The sequence below is a fragment of the Papaver somniferum genome, chromosome 10 (assembly GCF_003573695.1).
Source record: "Papaver somniferum cultivar HN1 chromosome 10, ASM357369v1, whole genome shotgun sequence".
In the NCBI taxonomy this organism is placed as follows: Eukaryota; Viridiplantae; Streptophyta; class Magnoliopsida; order Ranunculales; family Papaveraceae; genus Papaver; species Papaver somniferum.
In genome coordinates, this window is record NC_039367.1 from 13,582,642 (window position 1) to 13,606,163 (window position 23,522).

Below are 23,522 nucleotides of genomic sequence, written 5' to 3' on the forward strand. Positions count from 1 at the left end.
AGTTTATGTATATGCCATATCTTCCAAATGTGACAGGTTCAAAACCAACCATGCCATGACTCTAGGTGGTTCCAAAGGCCGTTATAGAAGGTTAGCCAACACACATTCGGAAATTTATGCAAATGATTTATCTCCCGAATATCACAAGTACAAAACCAGAAAATTTAGGTTTTTCCAAATTTTTGATTTTTGGCCCACCGTATATTCGGGAGTTAATATATATGACTTAATTCCCGATTATAAAATTCGAAAGATATATATAATCCGAATGTAGGTCATAAATGAAAAGAAATGAAAAAAATGAAGCAAAATTCATTCAAATATTGCGCTTGTACATTCAGACGCATGTTTTGTTTTTTTTCTACCGAATGCATTCGGAGGATAGAAATAGTACATTATCTCCCGATTATGTAAGGACAATTTGGCCAATATAAATTGCGTGAGATAAGGGCCGGTTACAATTTACATTTGGGTGACCCTTTTTGCTTTATTGTTGGCCCCTAAATCCTTTTGAGTGGCCCCTAAAAAACGCCAAGCTTTTTTTTTCCTTGTATCAATTTTTTTTCTTTCCTTTTTTGGAAATTTCATCGATCCACAAGATCCTCACTCCTCAGTATCCATTGGGGTTGCCCTAAAAGGTCCACAAAATTGGGTGCTACTTGAATCCTACGAATGGCTGCTCATAACATGTTGCTTACGCAGAGCTACTGGTACTCCTAGCGCACGGTATCAACTACTTTTTTAGCTTAAGAAACCGACTGTATCCATTTTTTCCCTCTTTCTGATCAGTTGGCGGTAAAAAAAAACTCAACCGTCTCTAAAGAAACAGAAAATGGGTGTTCATGGTCTGTGGGAATTACTCGCTCCTGTTGGTCGTCGGGTCTCTGTTGAAACTTTATCAGGGAAAAGACTTGCAATTGGTAACTCTTCTCAAAACCCTAAAAGCCTTAATTTCTTTCCAATTTCTCGCATTCTGATTTATTTTTTGTGTTTTTGTGTACTTTAAATAGATGCAAGTATATGGATGGTTCAATTTATGAAAGCAATGAGAGATGAGAAAGGTGAAATGGTTTGGAACGCTCACATTTTAGGGTTTTTTCGTCGAATTTGTAAGCTATTATTTCTTCGTATCAAACCTGTATTTGTCTTTGATGGTGGTACTCCCGCTCTTAAGCTTCGTACTGTTACTGCCCGTCGACGTCAGCGCGAGAATGCAAAAGCTAAAATTCGTAAAACTGCTGAGAAGTTGCTACTCAATCATGTCAGTATCGGTTCTCTTTTTAATCATTCCTAGTTTATTGACTGAGCTCTCATTTCACTTTTGTTGAGAGTTTTGCTAAGGGGCATGCTCATTTTGTGCATGCGTCCCATGTTGATGCGCTATACACCGTTGGTGAGCAACTTGTTCGGGTGATTGCCTGGCATCTGCAGTGAATAGTGTGTGTCCCACGTGGACTTCGTGTGTCAATTGTGCGAACATTCTGACATTTTCGTTTTTTTTTGTAATAATGATCAATATGTTATCGTTTTTCTTATATTTTGTACTCCGTCTATATATTGGTTGTTTTAAGTTAAAGATTCCGTGGTTGTAACGTTGTTGCAGCTTAAGACAATGAGATTACAAGAATTGGCTGAGGGTTTAAAGATTCAGAGACAAAATAATGATATTAAAGGGAAAAATGTTGTAGTGGAAAATAGTGAAGTGCTAGATGTAAGATTGAAAGGAAACGAAAAGGTCAACGAGGGTTATGATCAGAAAGCGCTAGATGAATTGTAAGCTTCCTAAGGAACTGTGGTTCTCTGGATTTCCTATATGGTGGTTTAAAGTATGTTTTAACGAGTGAATTTAGGTTGGCAGCTTCGATTGCGGCCGAGGAAGATGGGAGTTTTACGACAAATTTGTCGGCATCTGTTAGTGGTGTTGCTATTGATGAAGAGGACGACGAGGATGAGGAAACGATACTTGTAAGTGTTCTTTGTTTTGAAGATTTCTTCTACGTATCAAAATTTTTAATTTTCTATTCTTGCAATGTGAACGAAAACTTCAGGGAATTTGCTAGTTGTGTTTGGAACTTATGCATTTCTTTTTAAGTAACATGAGGTTAATGAACTTACTGGTATCACGGGTAGTATCTTACGGTATTCGATATCAAGTTGATTTGAGACGGCAAAAGAAACTATAATGGTGATCATTCGGTGTGGCATGTTATTCATAAGATTCATTTTAATGGCATCTGCTTGTAAGAGCTAAGGTTCCCTGCAAGTTTGTCGTCCCCTTGTGACTGCTCCAGAACTTTTTTGTATTGTTTTGTTTTGCTTTGGTCTATAAACTAGTATATTATGGTACATCAGTATATAAATTTCTTATATTTGTTAAAAGTTTGTGTTTAAAAAGAATAATTATAACTGATCTTGCAGCCAACAATGCATTGCAAAGTTGATCCATCAGTTCTGGCGTCTCTGCCTCCCTCTCTTCAGCTCGATCTTCTTGTTCAGGCAAGTGTTCTGATATCGGCGACCATGTAATTTCTTTTACTTTTTTCCTTAACCTGACATGTGCCGTCTTTCAATTGTATATTGAATAATGACAGTAGTGCTTGTTTACAGATGAGAGAGGGGTTGATGGCTGAAAATAGACAGAAATATCAAAAAGTAAAGAAGGTAGAATTTCTGCTTCACCCATATTCATAAACTGAAAATTTTATATTGCTGGGTGTCTGCGATCCTTCTCTAAAGATAACACCAGTCAAATAATATATATGATCATGCTGTGATCGAATGTCTTATAGTATTATTCATGCTCTGCTGTTCTGCTCTACTATTAGAGTTTATCTCATTAGAGTCAGAATCTAAGCTCTTTCAAACTGTTGACTGGTTGTTCTTTACATCTAGGCCCCTGCAAAGTTTTCTGAGCTGCAAATACAGTCATATCTTAAGACTGTTGCTTTTCGTCGAGAGATAGATGAGGTGCAGAAAGCTGCTGCTGGAAGGGGAGTTGGTGGGGTGCAGACATCACGGATAGCTTCCGAAGCAAATAGAGAATTTATATTCTCGTCATCATTTACTGGGGACAAAGAGTAAGGGTTATTTCCATGAATTGGTGGTATTTACATGCTTTATCCTTTAGTCTCTAATCAGCAGAGAACTGAATGACATTTTGTTTTTCTCCGATGGGAAAAAACTTCTGTCGAGAGACAATACTTCTGTCAAGAGACAATTCTAGTTTTATTAATCTAATGTTACAGCAAGTATGGCTGGCTTCATGACTTAAACAGTATGTTTGTGTGCAATAAACCGGTTTTCTTAACATATTCTTTCTTTTTCTTTTATTGATACAGTAGAATTCTAGTATTCATGTACCCTTGTTGGCCTATGTTGTTTACTAATTGCTTGACTTAAACCAACCAGAACACTTGCAAGTGCTGGAGTCAAGAGACATGGAGGTGTGGAAGGTCAGCCAGTAAGGAAGGATTCAGTTGCTTCAGATTTAACAAATCATGTTTCTGCTGTTACAGAAAAAAGATCAGCTACAGCTTCTGAACAGAACGTGCTTGGAAGTGATTTTGATGATGGTGTGGAGCGATACCTTGATGAAAGGGGGCGCCTCCGGGTAAGTAGGGTAAGAGCCATGGGCATCCGTATGACTCGAGATCTGCAGCGAAATTTGGATCTGATGAAGGAAATTGAGCAGGATAAGATGAAAGATCAAAACTCTTCAAACCTAGAGGCCTTTTTTAGTGAGAGAGTTGATGGAATTCCCGATTTTGGTGAAAATAACCATCCCCATGAAACCTCAGATGAAATGTGTAGTGCTGATGGAACTGATGATAGTTTGGTTATTCAAGGGAGGAACCTGAAAAAAGATGAGCAGTCTATTCTTGAAAGTGGACCATCAATTGAAATATCTTTCACTGAAGATGAAAATAAGTGTGAAGATAGAGACTACGAGGATGTCGATGATGATCTATTTGCTCAGTTAGTAGAAGGAAATTCAGTCTTGGTATCTTCGGCTGAAAATGCTTCTTCAGTAGATCCTTCCCATGCTTCTGTTTTAGACTGCATCTGGAAGGGAAATGTTGACGAAGAAAAAGGTGATATGTATGGCAAAGATTCTATGGAGGAAACCGGACCATCTTTAGCCAAGGGAAACAGTGATGAAAGTGACGTGGATTGGGAAGAAGGAGATCTGGATGTCCCTACTGATGCTTATCCATCTCCATATAAACCTGATACTGTTGTTGTTTCAAGAGGTTCTCTGGAAGAAGATGCTAATATCGAGGAAGCAATAAGGCGTAGTCTTGAGGACTTCACCCCAAAAAAGTCTACTATGACATCAACTGAAATTAAAATTTCCAAAATATCAGAAGAAACGATAAATGAAGGTATGGGCGGTGGATTCCCCTTTGTACTTTCTAATCCTGAAAAAGACAGCATTGAGCCTCTTGGTTTGCTTAGAGAAAATGATCCTCTGCAACGTCAAATATCATTGCAGGAAGATGGACATGAGAATCTAGATCAGATAGGTGAAAACAATGCGTTACAGATCAATGACTCTCTACCGAAGCAATCAGACTTATGCACAGATTTTAGCATTGAGACTGATAAATTGGGTGAAAGAGACCTTATTTCTAGTCTTAAAGTTTCAAGTGAAACACTCAGCGATAGTAAGAGCATTTACAGAGAGGCACCACACACAAATCTGGTTCCAGGAGAACGTGCAACGCCTAATATAATCACTGATCATTTCTTGGATGCTTTTGAAGATTCCGGGGGGACTGCTGGATTCAAAGGTGTAGGTGGAACTTCTGAGCTTAGTTCTCATGTTTCATCTGCAATGATGCATGATGCATGTGATGCTATGCTTGTTGGTGATCACCAAAAAGAGTCTGAAGTTGTTTCAACATGTCATTTAGATGAGACAGCTGCACATGCCAATACTAATGAGGTGAAACCAGTTGCACGCAGTGATGACCTTGAGCAAAATGTGGTCGTAGAAAAGTTTCTTGAGCCTTCAGTTGTGAACTCTATGATTCATGACAATCTCGAGGTTCATATGGAGGTAGACGGGGTTAGCTTAGATGAAGAAATGCTTATTTTAAGAGACGAGCGTATCAATTTAGGCGAGGAGCAGAGGAAGCTTGAGCGCAATGCAGCGTCTGTTAGCAGTGAAATGTTTGCCGAATGCCAGGTTATTTTTTAACTTCTTGTGGGGAACATATTTATCTTTTGTCGTATATACAAAGAATATGCCATTTGGCATTATGTCAATTACGTTACTGAACAAGTTTGTTATCTTTGGAGAGCTTGATTTGTGTGTCAACTGTAGAAGCTCACCTGTTGTGGTTACGCTGCTTGTATATATCATTTTGTTGCATTAAACTCACCTGTTGTGATTATGTTCCTCTCTGTCCGTATGTTCTTTGGACTGTCTTTATTAGATTTTTGTTCCGTTTTAAGGATCTTTGGCTGGTAATTCTGGTGAGCCACAATTGAATATGTTGGAGATCTTAGAGCTAGGCTACTGGAAGCCAAGCATAGTGGCTCCTGGTGCTTGGTTTGCGTATTGAATTAATCAGGCTTTTTCAAGATATCAAAACTGTCATTGTTTAGAGAACTTGTCACATGCTATGTTTTCCTCAACTTAAGCTACCTTAATATACCTACTTCTGCTTGGTGATTTTACAGGAACTGCTGCAAATGTTTGGTTTACCTTATATTATTGCACCTATGGAAGCAGAGGCTCAGTGCGCACATATGGAATTATCTGGTCTTGTGGATGGTGTTGTCACTGATGACTCGGATGTGTTCTTGTTTGGGGCAAGAAGTGTGTACAAAAATATATTCGATGATCGCAAATATGTTGAAACTTACTTTATGAAGGTATGTTTTTTACCAGCTGCATTTTCTTTCTTTTCTTATTTTCAGTTATGTTTGACTAGGTTGCAGAAGTTATGTGATAGTGACTCTTTGTAGTTATATATCAGGACTATTGAGGGTTAGTGCTGAATTTAGAAACAAGATTGACCGCTATTATTATGGCTTGTGTTGCTCTTTTCTATTGCAGCTTGGTATATCGAGTTTTGTCCTCACTGTTTCAGGATTTTAACTTTTCTGCTTGTGACTCCCTCAGTACCAGATTTGTTAGATATTGAAAACCTTCGCTTCTATCAGTATGAGCTTCTTTTTTCTCATGGTCACTGATATTGCAGGACATTGAGACTGAGCTCGGATTAACTAGGGATCAACTGATCCGGATGGCATTGCTTCTTGGGAGTGATTACACTGAAGGTATTAGGTAAGCTTGAGAGTAGGTTTTCTATCCCAATGATTAGGTGATGTATTATCCATATTTTTTTACTAGGCTGAACTGATAATCAGGCACTACTAAGTCCTCAAGGGAGTTGGGGGAGTTGGGTGTAGTTGTGTTTTTTCCCGTTAGTCGTGAGGGAGTTCGAGGGAGTCTCTTAAAATCCCCGTTAGTCGTGGGAGAGTTTAGAAGAGTCTTCCCAACTCCCTAGAAAACCCCGTTAGTCGTGGGGGAGTTTGAAAGAAACTCTTAAACTCCCTGTTAGTGGTAAAAATTAGAATGATAGGGAGTTTGTTTTTTTTTGGGAGTTCTGGGGAGTTCTAGGGAGTTTATAGTGTATTTTTGCCTCACTCCAAATCTCTCAAAAAAGTAGAGATTTTGGGAGAGTCTCTCAAACTCCCTACACTCAACACACCAAACTCTCTCAAACTCTCAATACTTTCTTACACTCCCTCAAAATCCCCAAGATTCAAAATACATTAAACTCCCTCCAACTCACTCGTGGACTAACCCCCTGGTAGATTGTAAGATTTGCCAAATTATGTTTCAACACGTCATGGATATCCGAAAACTTCCACCTATTTATCACATGGGTTATTTGTTTTGTAATTAAGCTTCAGAGAGATGACTATATTCCATTTTCTTTTATTTTTTTCTCTTTTTCAAAGTGGAATTGGTATTGTCAATGCTATTGAAGTTGCACATGCATTTTCTGAGGAAGACGGCCTCCAACAATTCAGGGAGTGGCTTGAATCCCCTGACCCTACCATTCTAGGAAACCTTAATACTCAAAGTGGATCTAATTTGAAGAAAAGAGGGTCTAACATCAGTAGCAATGAGGTGGAGGCTGGCATTGACAGAAGAAATTCTACGGATAGCATCCCCAAACTAAAGCAGATATTCATGGACAAACATGTAAGTTTTCTCTTCTTTTGTCTATTATTGGCTCGTTATGAATGAATAAGTTCCTTCTGCTGAGACATATTTTTATCTTGTGTGCTGGGTACAGAGAAATGTGAGCAAAAATTGGCATATACCTGCATCTTTTCCAAGTGAAACAGTCATTTCTGCATATGTCTCTCCACAGGTGGACAAATCAACCGAACCCTTTTCGTGGGGAAAGCCAGATCTTTTTGTTCTTCGCAAGTGAGTTAACTTTCTATTGTTACTGTTATCAGACAGTCACATTTCGTAATATAACTGTCAATGTCATTAGAAATGATTTCCCAAGTATTAAATAGCAAAATCCCATAATGCTGCACAATTTTGTCAATTGAAATGTCTCAACTTACCCAATGATCTTTGAAGATCACTAGGAGAAGTAATTAATTTTAAAGAAATGCATCTTCGCCTGACAGTGCTCTATATTTTGTTTTTCAATCACTTTTAATTTTATGAGCTTTTAGCTCTATTTTGTTGTTATTTTTTTTCCCCTTTGGTTTATGGGGGTGGGGAGGCCTTGAGCATCCCATTTTGCTTGTAATTACGTTTTTTTGCTTTAATAAACCATTTTGACCTAGCAAAAAAAAAAAGCATCTTCGCCTGACATTATGGCCAAAACTATTTTGTTACAGATTGTGTTGGGAAAAGTTAGGATGGAATAACCAGAAGGCTGATGATTTGTTAGTACCCGTTTTAAAGGAGTACAATAAGCATGAGGTAAGGTTGATGATTTCTACTTGGAAGTGATCCAATTGTTAATGCATATGGAGTGATCAACTTAAATCTTCTGTTTTGTGAGATATTTCGTTTATGTGTCGGATGCAGACTCAGCTGCGATTAGAGGCATTTTACACATTCAACGAAAGATTTGCAAAGATACGTAGCAAGAGAATAAAAAAAGCTGTGAAAGGAATATCAGGTAACCGATCTTCTGAGTTGATAGAGGAACTTCCGCCAGAAGCTGCGGATGCTAGTTACAGTGTTCCTGGAACTAAGACGAAGACTGCAGAAAAATCAAACTCAAAGAAATCGAGAAAAAGAAACGAGATTGAACCTATGCCATCTGTGGTTGAGAATTTTGATACACCCATTCCAAATGTGAGTAGAGATAGTACTAAGAAAGAATCTAGTGGAAATGCAAGAGGAAGAGGGAGGGGAAGAGGGAAGGGAAGAGGGAGGGGAAGAGGGAGAGGGAAAGGGAGGGGAAAAGAAGTTCATGTATCTGAATCATCTGATACCAGCATCAGTAATGAGGATGATGAAGTGGAAATGCGAGTTGAAATAGCAGAAAAATCTTCAGAAGTGCGAAGAGTAAGTTCTCAGATAAGTTAATTTATATTTTTATGGAAGTAAATCACATATTGGCATCTGTTATCTGTATAAATTGTGATTTCCCTCTGGAAGTGAAGTTGGTTTCGTTTTGACATGATCTGTTCTCTAGCCTATTGAAAGGTCATGGATAGGTGATCAGACCTGTCAGATACATGAGTGGAACTGCATGTAGGAGGCCACTTCCATTAACCAAGTCACCTGGTTTTGACTGTCTTAGATTTTGTGTTGGAAGCTTAAATTTTCTTTTTGCTTTTCATAGGAAATAAACTACTAATGATGTTACTACGAACTAATATCTGAGATTGCTTTCTTTGTCTTTTCCAACTGCAAACTGTGCAGTCAAAACGACCAAGAAAGGGCGTGAGCTACACAGGGATTGATGTGGAAGCCGAAGACTCGAGTGATTCATCAAACTTAGAGAGGGTAAGGACTGACAAGGATGGTACAGTCAATCAAGAAGTATCTTGTGATAAGGGTTTGTTTGACAAGGAGGTGGAAAGCTCATTCATAGAAGATGATGGCGATTTATCCAGAGACTGCCTTGGAATGGGAGGGGGATTTTGCACAGAAGAAGGTGATCCTGAAAATGAATTGATAATGAACCGGGCAATAGATTCTGGCCCCGGAAGCAACATTCCCTCTGTCGAGGATGCGTCCTCTAAAGACTACCTCAAAATGGGTGGTGGCTTCTGTATGGATGAAGACGAGAAAGGAACTAGTAAATCGATCTCTAGCCCAGCTATAGATGTTCCAGATGAAGATAGAGGTATGAGAAAATTGGATGCTTGTGTGAATACAAATAATGACAAAGATGACGAAAAAGAGGCAAATGTAGTGAGTATACCATCCATGGAAGAAGCTGTCGTGACTGATCAGGAGTCGGCTTCAACATGTCTAAAAGCTATGCCTTTCTTGAAAAGGAAGCGGAAAAAGATTTGAAATCCTCAAACAATTTGAGAAAGAAAGGGCTGAATGATGCATCTACTCTTGTACCTACTAATTAGTTGGTTTGTTTTATGCTCTTGTGGACAGTTTTTGTTTGAGAAATTAAAAGATCTAACTGTGGATATTTTAAGTCTTTTCAAACCAAACAAAGGAATATACAGATCCCCGACACAATATGCAAGATGTGTTCGAAAGAAAATGAAGATACAAGTCATATATGGTTTCATTGCGAATTCGCTAGGAAAGTGTGGATGTACTTTATGAAATCCTTCAAGATATCTTGGTGTATGCAAAGCAAAATAACTTGCTTCTTAACTTTGAAGTGTGGAGACAAAATGTATTAACCGGCAGAAACAAGAATTATTGGAATGGATTCCTTATGCAATCCTCTAGGTTCTCTGGAAAGAGAGGAATGCAAGAACATTTGGAGGGAGGAAGAAAGATAGCGATGAAATAATTTTGGAGGTTAAGGCTCTTCTCATTCTCCGGGCTTCATCTTTAGAACTGTTCAAGTTTATACCTGTAAGCATCATTCTCAAAAATTGGGAAGCTGTTGTATGTTAGAGTCTGTCATGTTGTAACTCTGGCATATGATGGTTGTAAGTTTTCAGCTGCCATGACAAATTACAGATCTCAATCAAATGGTAGGGACTAGGGATTTCTACACCCCTCACACACACACACACCCTCTTTTTTTTTTCTTTTCTTCTTCTTCTCCAAATTGTTGCCAACGAAAAGAGGAAGTAGCAGACCATCCGAGGTGACCAACAAAAATAAGGGTTTTGTTTAAGTTTATATATATATATTACGAATAATAGTGTATTCTTCTTATTCATTGTCTTTTCTCTTTAAGGACACAACATAAAGAAGGAGAAGATGAGAAGTAGAGTAGTTGTCACATGTGTTTGTAGTAATAGAGAAAGTACACCATGTGTCAATCATGTAGATACAAGCACCATGCCACTTCAAGTGGTCGGCCACTTATTACTACAACATTTCCCCTTGGATAACCACCATTACAAACTCGTTGCTTTATCAAAACATTGTCAGAAAATTTCTTCGAGGCAAAAACTGGTCGAAGGAGAAAGACAGTGTTTGAGCTTCTGGAATGGTGTTGATTGTAAAAACTTTTCTCCTTTGTAAAACTGTATCAGGAAAAACACTTAGCAGAAAAACCCGAACACTTAAAAGGAAAGGAATAACCTCAACCAAGAGGTTATATTTCTGGTGCTACTGTTGTCTCGTTAAAAACCTAACCGAGTAACAAAACCTCATGGGAAAAAGTAACTGTTTGTACCATAATATCGGGTTCCGGTACAGGCTAACTACATCACCATTAAGGGAAAATGTTTGTTGGGCCAAGCCTGGCAGACTGTATATATTGGTCCAGTTTGCTGACTTATTTCCAGCGGCCTGTTTCCATCGGCCTATTGCTAAAACTCTAGAAGAAAGTTCCAGAATATTCTAGATTACTTGATAGACAAGTCTATAGAATACAACTGTACAAATACATGGTCTAAACCCTAAAGGGGGAGGATTCTAGGCTAGAAAATACAAAAAAATCCATTGTAATTCTTATATCAATAAAACATCGCTCCCCATGGGGATTCATCCATGGATGTAGGCATCACTTGCCGAACCACCTTAAATCTCTAGTGTTCTTTATTTTTTTTTGATTCACGTTTGATTCATATTTTATCATCATCATCTGATCGCGTTTGGTAAGATTTATTCTTGCAAAAACAGTAACCTCGATAAAGAAAAAGAGTGCAACACACCTTCAGGTCAACATCACATCATTGGATGCTCCCCCTGATGTTGACATTTCCCCATGATTTGCATGGATGGTATTGTTGTCGTCTCAGTAAACACCTTGTCGAGTAACAAAACCCAGTGGGAAAAAGTAACCTCGACGAAGGGAAATAGAGTTCAACATACCATTAGAAGCCCCCTCCTGATGTATGACAATTTATTTAGTCTGTAGATGACATGGGAGTTTAGAAAATTCCTCTAGTCTCATGCATGAAATCACAAGCTTCAGATAATTCCTTTGATCATGTACCTTTAACATATAGACTCATGGAAGTTCCGACAGTCTCTTTAGTCCTATACTTCTCACATGTTTTTCAAATGTGGACTTAGGTAATGACTTAGTAAATAAGTGTGCCATATTTTCGTCAGACTTTACTGAAAAAGCGGGGGTCTAACAACACCACCCAATATTTCGCTTAGCAATCTGTATGGACAAACTCCAATATACTTTACCAGAGAATCAACTAGACAGTCAGACTCAAACTAGATATAAGTACATCAAAGAGTTTATATCTCAATCTCTCGATTTGATATTTACTCAAGCAAATAGAAATCTGCGAGTCTTTATCAAAGAGAGATAACTTGGATGGTACCAAAGACCAATATCCAGGTATCAATCAATTTAAATCAACAACCAAAAGGTCGTATATTCTAATTGATTGAACAACGCACAACCTGTGATATTTCAATTATATAACAAAATATAATGCGGAATAGAAATAACACAGACACCAGAGTTTTGTTAACGAGGAAACCGCAAATGCAGAAAACCCCCGGGACCTAGTCCAGATTGAACACACACTGTCTTAAGCCGCTACAGACACTAGCCTACTCCAAACTAACTTCAGTTTGGACAGTAGTTGAACCCCAACCAATCTCACACTGATCCAAGGTACAGTTATGCACCTACGCCTCTGATCCCAGCAGGATGCTACGTACTTGATTCCCTTAGCTAATCTCACCCACAACCAAGAGTTGCTACGATCCAAAGTCGAAGAATTTAATAAACAAATCCATCACACAGAAAATTCTACGGTAATAGATAAGTCCGTCTCCCACGAATATACCTACGAGTTTTGTTCCGTCTTTTGGTAAATCAAGGTGAACATTAACCAATTGATAATCCAGACTTATATTCCCGAAGAACATCCTAGTATTATCAATCACCTCACAATAGTCTTAATCGACGCAGCGAAAAAAGATATTGTGGAATCACAAACGATGAGACGAAGATTTTTGTGATTACTTTTTATCTTGCCTATCGGAGATAGAAATCTCAAGCCAATTATTACAATTGTACTCGTACGATAGAAACAATAAGATCCGATCACACAACTACAAGAAAAGCAGTACCGGTCTGGATTCACAATCCCAATGAAGTATTTAAGTTGTTAACCCGGTTTGAGAAAATAAAATCGTAGGTTAGAGGAGAATCAACTCTAGCTTAGCATAAATAGTATCACACAGAATGTGTGGGGATTAGTTTTCCTAGTTGATAGAGTTGTCCCTTATATAGTCTTTCAAATCAGGGTTTGCAATCAAGTTATCTTAGTAACAAAGCATTCAATATTCACCGTTAGATGAAAACCTGATTAGATTCAAGCTAATATTTATCAACCGTTAGATCGAAAACATAGTTTGTCAAACACAAATGAAATGCACGTTCCTGGGCTCGTGTAACCGTACCCAAACTTGTACATTAGTTGGTTCAAAAATAGTTAACCAAATGGTTAGCCATATGATCACTTTCATATCAACCATATTCTTCTTCACCATAACTAGTTCAAATGACTCAAATGAACTAGTTAGAGAGTTGTTCAATTGCTTAGATCTTATGTAACTTCACAAGACACAGTCGAAGCAAAAACGATTTGATTCACTCGTATCAGTTCATGAACTTTATAGCCACGATTTGCAAAAGCATTCCTTAATCAATAAAGATGAGTTCAAGAACAATCGTTTTTATATATAACCTACTCAAGTTCGCGGACTTAAGTTCCCGGATGGAGTTCACAAACTCCAACAGAAATTCTCGGGTTTGAGAACTTCGCCAGTTCGCGGACTGAGCTTGCTGAGTGCGTTTCCAAACTCCAGCAGATATTTTCGGTCGAAAACCTCCGCCAGTTCGCGGACTGAGTTCGCAAACTGTGCAAACAATTCCGGTTCTCTTGATCAACAAAGTTCGCAAACTTCGGTTCAAGAAATAGGACTTATACATATATGTGTTTCCACAACAATGCTTATATCCATCAATGGTTATACAATCTAAACTCTCATTTCAATCATTGAAACATTTTCAGAGGACGTTATATAGTTGTTATTCACAAGCCATTTTTCGTCAGAGCAATTTTCAAGGTGATTGAAACATAACATGACTTTCGTCATTAGGTAAAGATGAACTTGGCTAAAGCGAAAGCTTTACTAACATATTTCGAGAAATAGATAGGTGAGGTAAACTCGGCTCGAAATACCAAATGTGTATGATCTAAGTCTATATAGCAAAACGACTTTTGTCTCAAGATAGGAGATAGAATAGATAGACTTTTGAGTGATAGATAAGTTCAAGTCTCCACATACCTTTTAGTCGATGAAGATACACCGGTTCCTTGAGTAGTCCTTCGTCTTGTATGATGATTACCATGGAGTTCTTGAGCTCAACTACACTTTATATCCTAGTCCGAGACCTTAGCTAAAGTAGACTATAAATCAAGACTTACAGTTTTGATCACTAATATTGATAAACATGCTTGAGATAGCAACACATACGAGTTCGACCGAGCGATGCTCTAACAATCTCCCCCTTTGTCAATTTTAGTGGCAAAACTATTAATACATATGGAATACAAAAAAGATAAGTACATTTTTGAAGCTCCTATTCCACATGCCTTATCTTTAACATTACTTGAAATCTTCGTCACTCCCAAGTAATCTAATTATCCCAAAGGTTGTAAGTTTAGAATCATCGTTGTTGAAAATCCGTAGCTATAATAACGAGAAAACAAGAGTTCTCAATCAATGTTATATAGTGTCATAGTATTATTATATAGCGTCAAAGTTCAATTGTATCACAACTTTAGCAACAATACTATGGTGATATGTTACTCCCCCTTAGACAATACTCCATCTCGCATGGAAACCACTCCCCCTTACATAATGATCCGAAAACCATATGTATTTGTAGTGTGACCTACATATTAATTCTCTCCCTTTTTGTCAATAAAATTGGCAAAGGTACAAGAACGGGATCCTAATGAAATTTCCAAAAGAGATATTTCATGACAAAAAGTAAGTAAATACCAACTTGTTATTTAGATGCAATCATAAAGCCGAAGCTAAATGCATTCATCAAGGAGTTTAAAGATACAAGGTAACCCCTAAAATATTCCACAACCGCACTCCCCACAAAGTTTTGGCAATTAAGCACAAGTTCAAAAGAACTCTCCCCCATTAAATGTCATTCCCAAAGAACAACAAGAGCGACCTTAATTTCAAGAGAAAAAAGGATTTGTTGGACACCAAAAACCATAAGAATGATTTTCTATATCCAATAACTCAATCAATTTAATCACAAGAAAACCCATGACTAATTTAATCGAAATACACAATCAAACTAATCAAAAAAGTAATCAATTTAATTGGTCATACTAAACATAAGAAAATCTATGGAGCAATGACTAAGTTAATCATAAGAAATAATAAACCCAGTCAAGAATGCTCAAACATAAAGAACTTATGGAGCCAAAACTAAATAACCAAACAAGATGATTAATTTAGTTGATTATGCTCGACATAAAGTATCTTATGGGACAAAAACAAAGCTAATTATGAAAATAATCAACTTGGTTGTTTTAATGCTCAACATAAGACACATTACGGAGCCTCACAGTAATACATAAAAGATTATGGATCAGGGAAGATCAATACTGCGGAATACACAAGGATTCATTCTATTTTCCATCACTATTTGCATAACGACATATAATAGACATAATCCTTGGAAACAAAAGATTTTGTCCCATATTTTATCAAAGAATGACATAATAGGCTTAACTTTTGTATTTGTCAAAAGTCAATTCATTCTTTCATCAATACATGCATATCAATTCACGAACGACTTTAGTTTTGACAAAGTATGGGACAATCAAGTTCACGGACGTAAACACACATATCCCATAACAATATTGCAATATATAAAACCATAAAGATTAATACTGCAAAAATCATCTTCCAAACAAATTTAGAATTTAAACCAATAAATTTAAAAACATGAAGATGAAAACGTTGGACATAGATATGTGTAATCACAATAATGTCTATTCTAAACTCTAGATATTCTTCTAATCAAAACAAGAAAAATAGAAGATTTACTAGGCAAACTTATTTGAGAAACCCTAGACATGTTCAGCAACGAGAGTTTGAACAAGAACAAGCTCATCAGATGCTTTCTTTAGTTCGTTCTTCAGGAACTCAAGATTCCTTGTTGCAATTCCAAGTTGTTCACGAACCATCCCAAAATCCCGAAGAAGATTTCCTACTAGTTGTGAAGACATCTGAACTGGTAGTTTGTTTTCATGATCAATAGCATGATGACAAATTATGAAAACAGGATCTTCATGGAACTCGATAGTCTTGCCTTCCTCGACCACATATATGTTGCTTTCATCCATTGTGCACAGAGAAGACTCATCAGAATCTTTTTGACCTTATGGAACAAAGTGTCAATTGACACATATATAGGTATATAAAAGGTTCCATAAAAACCCTAGGAATCATGACGTTCGTGTGGGTATGGTAAACGTGCACTAGTGGTCATAAAACAATGTGACCAAAAATGGAGAAGCAAAATCTTAGTGGGAGGTTGGTTGAACATGGAATTTTCCTCAACAGAGGATGATTAGAACAAACTTCGCGAAGAAGAAGAGAAAGAGCGAGGCTCAACAGAAGTTTAAGATCAACAAAAAGAAACCATACAACCATGGCAACTTCTTGAGAACAAGGAGCATCCTTCTTAATACACTAAGATGGATGCTATAAAGAGCAGTCATGGTGTTATGAGATGAGCATTTTGCTCATCAATGTTGACTCCTTCCTTTTCTCTATCAAGGGTATTTAGAGAAACATCACATGTCGAGGTTGAAGAAGTTTTATTATGATAGGAACTAGGAGTACCTGTACCAACTGCTTTCCATGTTTTTTTTATGCCTCATTTGAGTTCGTTTATGCTTATCTTAAGTTTCGAGACTCGATTGTTGATATGTAAGAAAGCGGGAGCTAAATTCTTGGATATGCAATAAGGAACTTGATCTTTCTTTCTTTCTCCTATGTCTTTTCCTCTTCTTAGAATAGTTTATGGAGTCAAATATTCTTCTGTCGTTCTTCCTTCTATTACCGTAGGCATTTTTTTGCAAAAACACAATCAAGAAAGACTTATCACAGTATTTTTCTTGTTTGTCAAACATGCCTTTTACTCCAACAATATGAGACACTGGTTTAACAAATTCGTTAGACATCCATGTAAGAATGTTGTGAAGTTTTTCATTCTTTAAACGAATACGACGTCTTTGTTCAGGGTGTCCTTTATTTCCGCAATAGTGGCAGATATAAGGAATGTTTTCACCTCGATCCATGTGTGTTGACTTTGGAGGTTGATAAGGTTTGCTCTTTTGAACCTTAACTGTAGGTGAAGGTATTTCACTTTTTCCATCAGTAGAAACCTTTTGTTGAGAAGAATCACTAGCCTTGACAAATTTTACCTCTTTGCTAATTGGAGCATCTATTACCTTATATCCTAACCCTCGTGTATCACGATGATTTTTACTTACTCCTAGCATAGTGGTTAATTTGCTTGAACTAGTATTGAACTTGTTCAAGTCATCTTCCAACCTGTTGATTTTATCAAGAACAACAGCTAAATCAGCCTCAAAGCGACTTTCTCGAGTGAGATAAGCACTTTCTCTGTCGTCAAAACTTGTTTGATGAGAGTTAATCCTTGCTTCAGATTCTGCAAGTTTCTCTTCCAACAAAAAGTACTTTTGATAAAGATTATCACATTCAAGTGAATTCATACGTAGGTTTTCCTCAGAATCCTTAAGGATCAATTCGTAAGAACGTCTCGAAAAATAAACACCTGCGTAGTCTCTTCTCAATTTCTTGTTTTCTCGACTGAGAGGAGTCAGAAGTGGTGAGACATGAAAAGTTGTAATCTTCTTCATATTCCATGAATTCATAAACTTAACATACTCTGAGACTTCCTCATCAACATCCCTAGCAATATCTGAATCACCTTCATCAGAAAGTTCATCCAACTGTTCTTCTAGGAGTGTTTCCCAATCAACAGTTTTTACATCAAGAGAATGTTTAGATATTGACTTAGATGTGACAGTTTTCTCAGGTGAGTCTAAGCTTTTAGGATTATCTGGTACATTATTCGAGATAACACTTCTGTCCATAGAGTCAGATCGCTACAAACACAGACTTGTAAGTCTTAAAAAAGTGTTTGCCTGCTCTGATACCAATTGAAAAAGCGGGGGTCTAACAACACCACCCAATATTTCGCTTAGCAATCTGTATGAAAAAACTCCAATATACTTTACTAGAGAATCAACTAGACAGTTAGACTCAATCTAGATATAAGTACATCAAAGAGTTTATATCTCAATCTCTCGATTTGATCTTTACTCAAGCAAATAGAAATTTGCGAGTCTTTATCAAAGAGAGATAACTTGGATGGTACCAAAGACCAATATCCAAGTATCAATCAATTTAAATAAATAACAAAAGGTCGTATATTCTAATTGATTGAACAACGCACAACCTGTGATATTTCAATTATATAACAAAATATAATGCGGAATAGAAACAACACAGACACCAGAGTTTTGTTAACGAGGAAACCGCAAATGCAGAAAAACCCTGGGACCTAGTCCAGATTGAACACACACTGTATTAAGCCTCTACAGACACTATCCTACTCCAAACTAACTTCGGTCTGGACTGTAGTTGAACCCCAACCAATCTCACACTGATCCAAGGTACAGTTATGATCCTACGCCTCTGATCCCAGCAGGATGCTACGTACTTGATTCCCTTAGCTAATCTCACCCACAACTAAGAGTTGCTACGACCCAAAGTCGAAGAATTTAATAAACAAATCTGTATCACACAGAAAAGTCTACGGTAATAGATAAATCCGTCTCCCACGAATATATCTACGAGTTTTGTTCCGTCTTTTGATAAATCAAGGTGAACATGAACCAATTGATAATCCAGACTTATATTCTCGAAGAACATCCTAGTATTATCAATCATCTCACAATAGTCTTAATCGACGCAGCGAAAAAAGATATTGTAGAATCAAAAACGATGAGACGAAGATTTTTATGATTACTTTTTATCTTGCCTATCGGAGATAGAAATCTCAATCCAATTATTACAATTGTACTCGTACTATAGAAACAGTAAGATCCGATCACACAACTATAAGAAAAGTAGTACCGGTCTGGATTCACAATCCCAATGAAGTCTTTAAGTCGTTAACCCGGTTTGAGAAAATAAAACCATAGGTTAGAGGAGAATCAACTCTAGCTTAGCACAACTAGTATCACACAGAATGTGTGGGGATTAGTTTTACCAGTTGCTAGAGTTGTCCCTTATATAGTCTTTCAAATCAGGGTTTGCAATCAATGTTAGCTTAGTAACAAAGTATTCAATATTCACCGTTAGATGAAAACCTGATTAGATTCAAGCTAATATTTATCAACCATTAGATCGAAAACATAGCTTGTCAAACACAAATGAAATGCACTTTCCCGGGCTCGTGTAACCATACCCAAACTTGTACATTAGTTGGTTCAACAATAGTTAACCAAATGGTTAGCTATATGATCACTTTCATATCAACCATACTCTTCTTTACCATAACTAGTTCAAATGACTCAAATGAACTAGTTAGAGAGTTGTTCAATTGCTTAAATCTTATGTAACTTCACAAGACACAGTCGAAGCAAAAACGATTTGATTCACTCGAATCGGTTCATGAACTTTATAGCCACGGTTTTCAAAAGCATTCCTTAATCAATAAAGATGAGTTCAAGAACAATCGTTTTTAGATATAACCTACTCAAGTTCGCGGACTGGGTTCGCGGACTTAAGTTCCCGGATGGAGTTCACAAACTCCAGCAGAAATTCTCGGGTTTGAGAACTTCGCCAGTTCACGGACTGAGCTTGCTGAGTGCGTTTCCAAACTCCAACAAATATTTTTGATAGAAAACCTCCGCCAGTTCGCGGACTGAGTTCGCAAACTGTGCAAACAATTCCGGTTCTCTTGATCAATAAAGTTCACAAACTTCGGTTCAAGAAATAGGACTTATACATATATGTGTTTCCACAACAATGCTTATATCCATCAATGGTTATACAATCTATACTCTCATTTCAATCATTAAAACATTATCAGAGGACGTTATATAGTTGTTATTCACAAATCATTTTTCGTCAAAGCAATTTTCAAGGTGATTGAAACATAACATGACTTTCATCACTAGGCAAAGATGAACTTGGCTAAAGCGAAAGTTTTACCAACTTATTCCGAGAAATAGATAGGCGAGGTAAACTCGGCTCGAAATACCAAATGTGTACGGTCTAAGTCTATATAGCAAAACGACTTTTGTCTCAAGATAGGAGATAGAGTAGATAGACTTTCGAGTGATAGATAAGTTCAAGTCTCCACATACCTTTTAGTCGATGAAGATCCACCAGTTCCTTGAGTAGTCCTCCATCTTGCATGATAATTGCCATGGAGTTCTTGAGCTCAACTACACTTTCTATCCTAGTCCGAGACCTTAGCTATAGTGGACTAGAAATCAAGACTTATAGTTTTGATCACTAGCATTGACAAACATGCTTGAGATAGCAACGCATACGAGTTAGACCGAGCAATGCTCTAACATTTACTTTACTGACTTGAATATTTAGAAGACATTGTTGTTGCTGATTGTAAAAGAACTTCGGTGATATGTGTTTCGTATTATATCACCCTTGATATATCCTTGCTTCATCTATTCGATGGAAGATGCATTATCTTCGTAAATACAAGTTGGTTATTCGATGGCACATGTCCCTCAAATATGTTTAATGATAAATCTTGACCATATAAACTCACGAACTGCCTCATCTATCTTAATGATCTCAGAGTGGTTCGTGGAGGTAGCCACAAGGGTTTTCTTGGTTAATTTACAGGATATCACTGTATCCCCAATAGTAAACACGTATCCAGTTTGGAATCGACCTTTGTGATGTATTTTCAAAGTTTTTGTAGTAATATGATTCGTTAAAGACTTGTGAAAGCGGATTTTTAGATTTTTTTTTAATAAATAAAAATAGCGAACTAAATTAAAAAGATGTTGTGAAAATTATGGAGAGAATGGGGCTAGGATTCCACCATTGGTTGATATTAGTGATTTAATAAAACAATAATTATGCAACTCAACATTCAAATTGATTCTAATAGTATTGCCTAGACATGTAGTTTTCCAAAAGAATAGATATTAATCCAAGCATAGAATATCAAAACCCTAAAGGAAGCATATTCTATCAAGAGAAAATACACCTAACTAATAAAATCATATAAACAATTTTTAGTTCAATGCAAAAATCATAATAGAGTTGTTGTAATTAATTAATAGAAATATATCACTTTTACCGAAACAACAACTTCCTCCATAGCCTCAAGGATTGGGTTTAGCTCGTCATGATGTTGGAAACACGCTCAAAAGTTGATTTCATTGCTCAAAGTAGGTGTACAAATGATGAAATTGAGAAAATGATGAAAATCGGGTGTTTGCAACGTTTATAATTGTTGAAAAACACTATTACAAAGAACGATAAAAGAGAACTGATGTTGTTGTATCTCTGCGACCCTCATGTGGCTGTCATTGTCACTGTTGATAAACGACTGCCTCTAGTGGTCTTTTGTTCTTCGTGTTCTTGGTGCAGCAGCAGAAACAGAGTTCTGAAAACTCTTGATTCACGCCTTCTGAGCTCTCATCTCGACCCCAAACTCTCCGTCCCCCCTCTCTGCAACACCATAACCCTTTATATATCCAGTAGCACCAAGAAATCTCGCTATAACTCAAGATAATTCTCTCTTAACTCGGCCTTGATGAAAAATATTCTGGTTTAACTTTTCTTCCCTGATTTAACTTCTCACGCTGTTTCCCCACGCCAAATTATTCTCGTATCCAGTCATTGTCCAGAAGTGTTCCAACATGCAGCAGCCACGCGAAAATCTCTTGGTCACTCAAACAGGACTCAGAATGGAAAACCGACCGGTGATGCTCTGATTTCATATCTTGGGTTATCTAGCCAAATTTGATCGAAACAAACACCCATGCCAGCTCTGTTAGGATATATCACAACTACCCATGAAGTTTCAACGATTGAACCACACAAAAACTCCTCCAAAATCCGATCGAAAAATCTATCTGTGAATGGAAATGTTTTCCCGCCAAAATATTTTTTTGAAATGTTGAAGATGAAGTGCCCCTATGATTTTCTGGATTGCGAATAGCAGATGGGTGCTGTGGACAAATTTGGGTGCTGAGGATGAATTTGGGCTACGCATAACCTTGGGTGTCCCTTAGCCAAATCTGGGGTCCTTATAGCAAATGTCCTCCAGGGTCCAAATAGCACTTTTTGAGCAACTTTTTCCGCACAAGTGTATTTCTCCAAAAACACCTACACAAATATAAAAACACCATAATAAGTACAAAATCAAGTACTAGCAATAGAGACACTGAGGACAATTCAGACACAAAAATGTGTCTATCACTTTGTGCTGGTCTGAGAGGTACCTTTTTTTTTTTCTAAGTCCAGTTGTTTATTAAAGCAAAAAAACGTAATCACAAGAATTACAAGGAGGGCTCAAGGACCCCCACCCCAATAAACCAAAGGGGTTAAAAAAATAACTGCAAAGATAACTCAAAAAGCTCCAAAAAAGCTAACACAAAATAAATAACATCAAGAGAAAACTCAAGGAAATTAATAACGTCTATATCCTACTCCTCCCAAGCGTTCATTATTTCCAATTCTAAAGTTTCTCTTCTTAGACTGTAAGGACGAAAGAATTTATGCCAAAAGCTCCGAGTCTCCATAATCTTCATACTCTTCATAAATATCATCGTACTCATCTTCATCCGAAGCATAATTACCAGGAACAAGTTTAATAAGAAACTATGTTGCATGGACACGGACACGGGACACAGTTACGACACGACACGGTTACGCGGACACGTCAAACCTCAAAAACACGGGTTGCTGGGACACGTTATATATATTACTCACATCATTAAAATGAAATATTATTATAATCTACACAACAAAATAATTACTCTTATTTTAAAATATTTGATTACTAATTATATAAAATTAATAACAATGTAATAATGGTAAAAAGTTTCACGAATAATGTCTGGATTTGACTAAAATAAGAATAAATTAGCCTCACATTTAGTTTATTTTGATTTTCCAAACCAAAATAAATCATTTATGACCTGTCCGAAAGTGTCGAATTGGTGTCCGCAAAGTGTCCAATATCAATTTTTACGCGACACTTGACGTGGCGTGTCCATCGAGTGTCGGGAAGTGTCATAACCGTGTCGTGTCCGTTCATGTGTCCAACACGGTTACGACATCTTTCTTGGAGTGTCCGTGAAACATAGATAGGAGATTAAACTTTTTTCTTAGTTGAAACTGCGTTAGCTCCTTTTTTATTTAAAGTAATCTTTTTGATAGGATGGATTTCTAATGAAATTAGTACGAACCTCATCATTCTTAATATTTTCTGAGAGGTACCCAGCATCAGGAAAACCAACCAGAATATTATTTGGGGTTTTCGTAGAAGGAGTAATTATTTATATCATTCCAATGGCACTGCGTTGGCGCTGAGCTATGTCTAGCTAACAAGTTCACTGAGAATGAGATATCGGGTCGAGTACATTGTGCTAAGTACGATTATGTGCCTATTGCACTTAGATAGGGATATTCATCTCCCAATACATCCTTTCCATCTTCCTTTGGATGAATTGGATCCTTATGTACGTCAAAAGTTCGACCAATCATGGAAGTTCTAGTTGGGTGCACTTTGTCCATATTAAATTGTCTGATTATCTTTTAAACATATGCAAAC

At 37.1% G+C, this 23,522-nt stretch overlaps 1 protein-coding gene across 2 annotated transcripts; it reads left to right on the forward strand.

Moving 5' to 3' along the window:
• The first annotated feature begins 769 nt into the window (after positions 1-769).
• Positions 770-10,139, forward strand: LOC113317759 (DNA repair protein UVH3-like). Of its 2 annotated transcripts, XM_026565898.1 has the most exons (15): positions 770-920; positions 1,011-1,261; positions 1,604-1,773; positions 1,851-1,965; positions 2,419-2,496; positions 2,608-2,661; positions 2,893-3,077; positions 3,409-5,188; positions 5,686-5,880; positions 6,210-6,295; positions 6,976-7,222; positions 7,317-7,453; positions 7,882-7,966; positions 8,075-8,560; positions 8,921-10,139. In XM_026565898.1, exons 1-15 carry the CDS (start codon positions 833-835, stop codon positions 9,518-9,520), a joined length of 4,557 nt encoding a protein of 1,518 aa, XP_026421683.1. In that variant the 5' UTR covers positions 770-832; the 3' UTR covers positions 9,521-10,139. The 2 variants fall into 2 exon arrangements, with proteins under 2 accessions (XP_026421683.1, XP_026421684.1); XM_026565899.1 differs by lacking the exons at positions 770-920; positions 1,011-1,261 and having other exon boundaries at positions 1,636-1,773; positions 1,859-1,965.
• Positions 10,140-23,522: the final 13,383 nt, after the last annotated feature.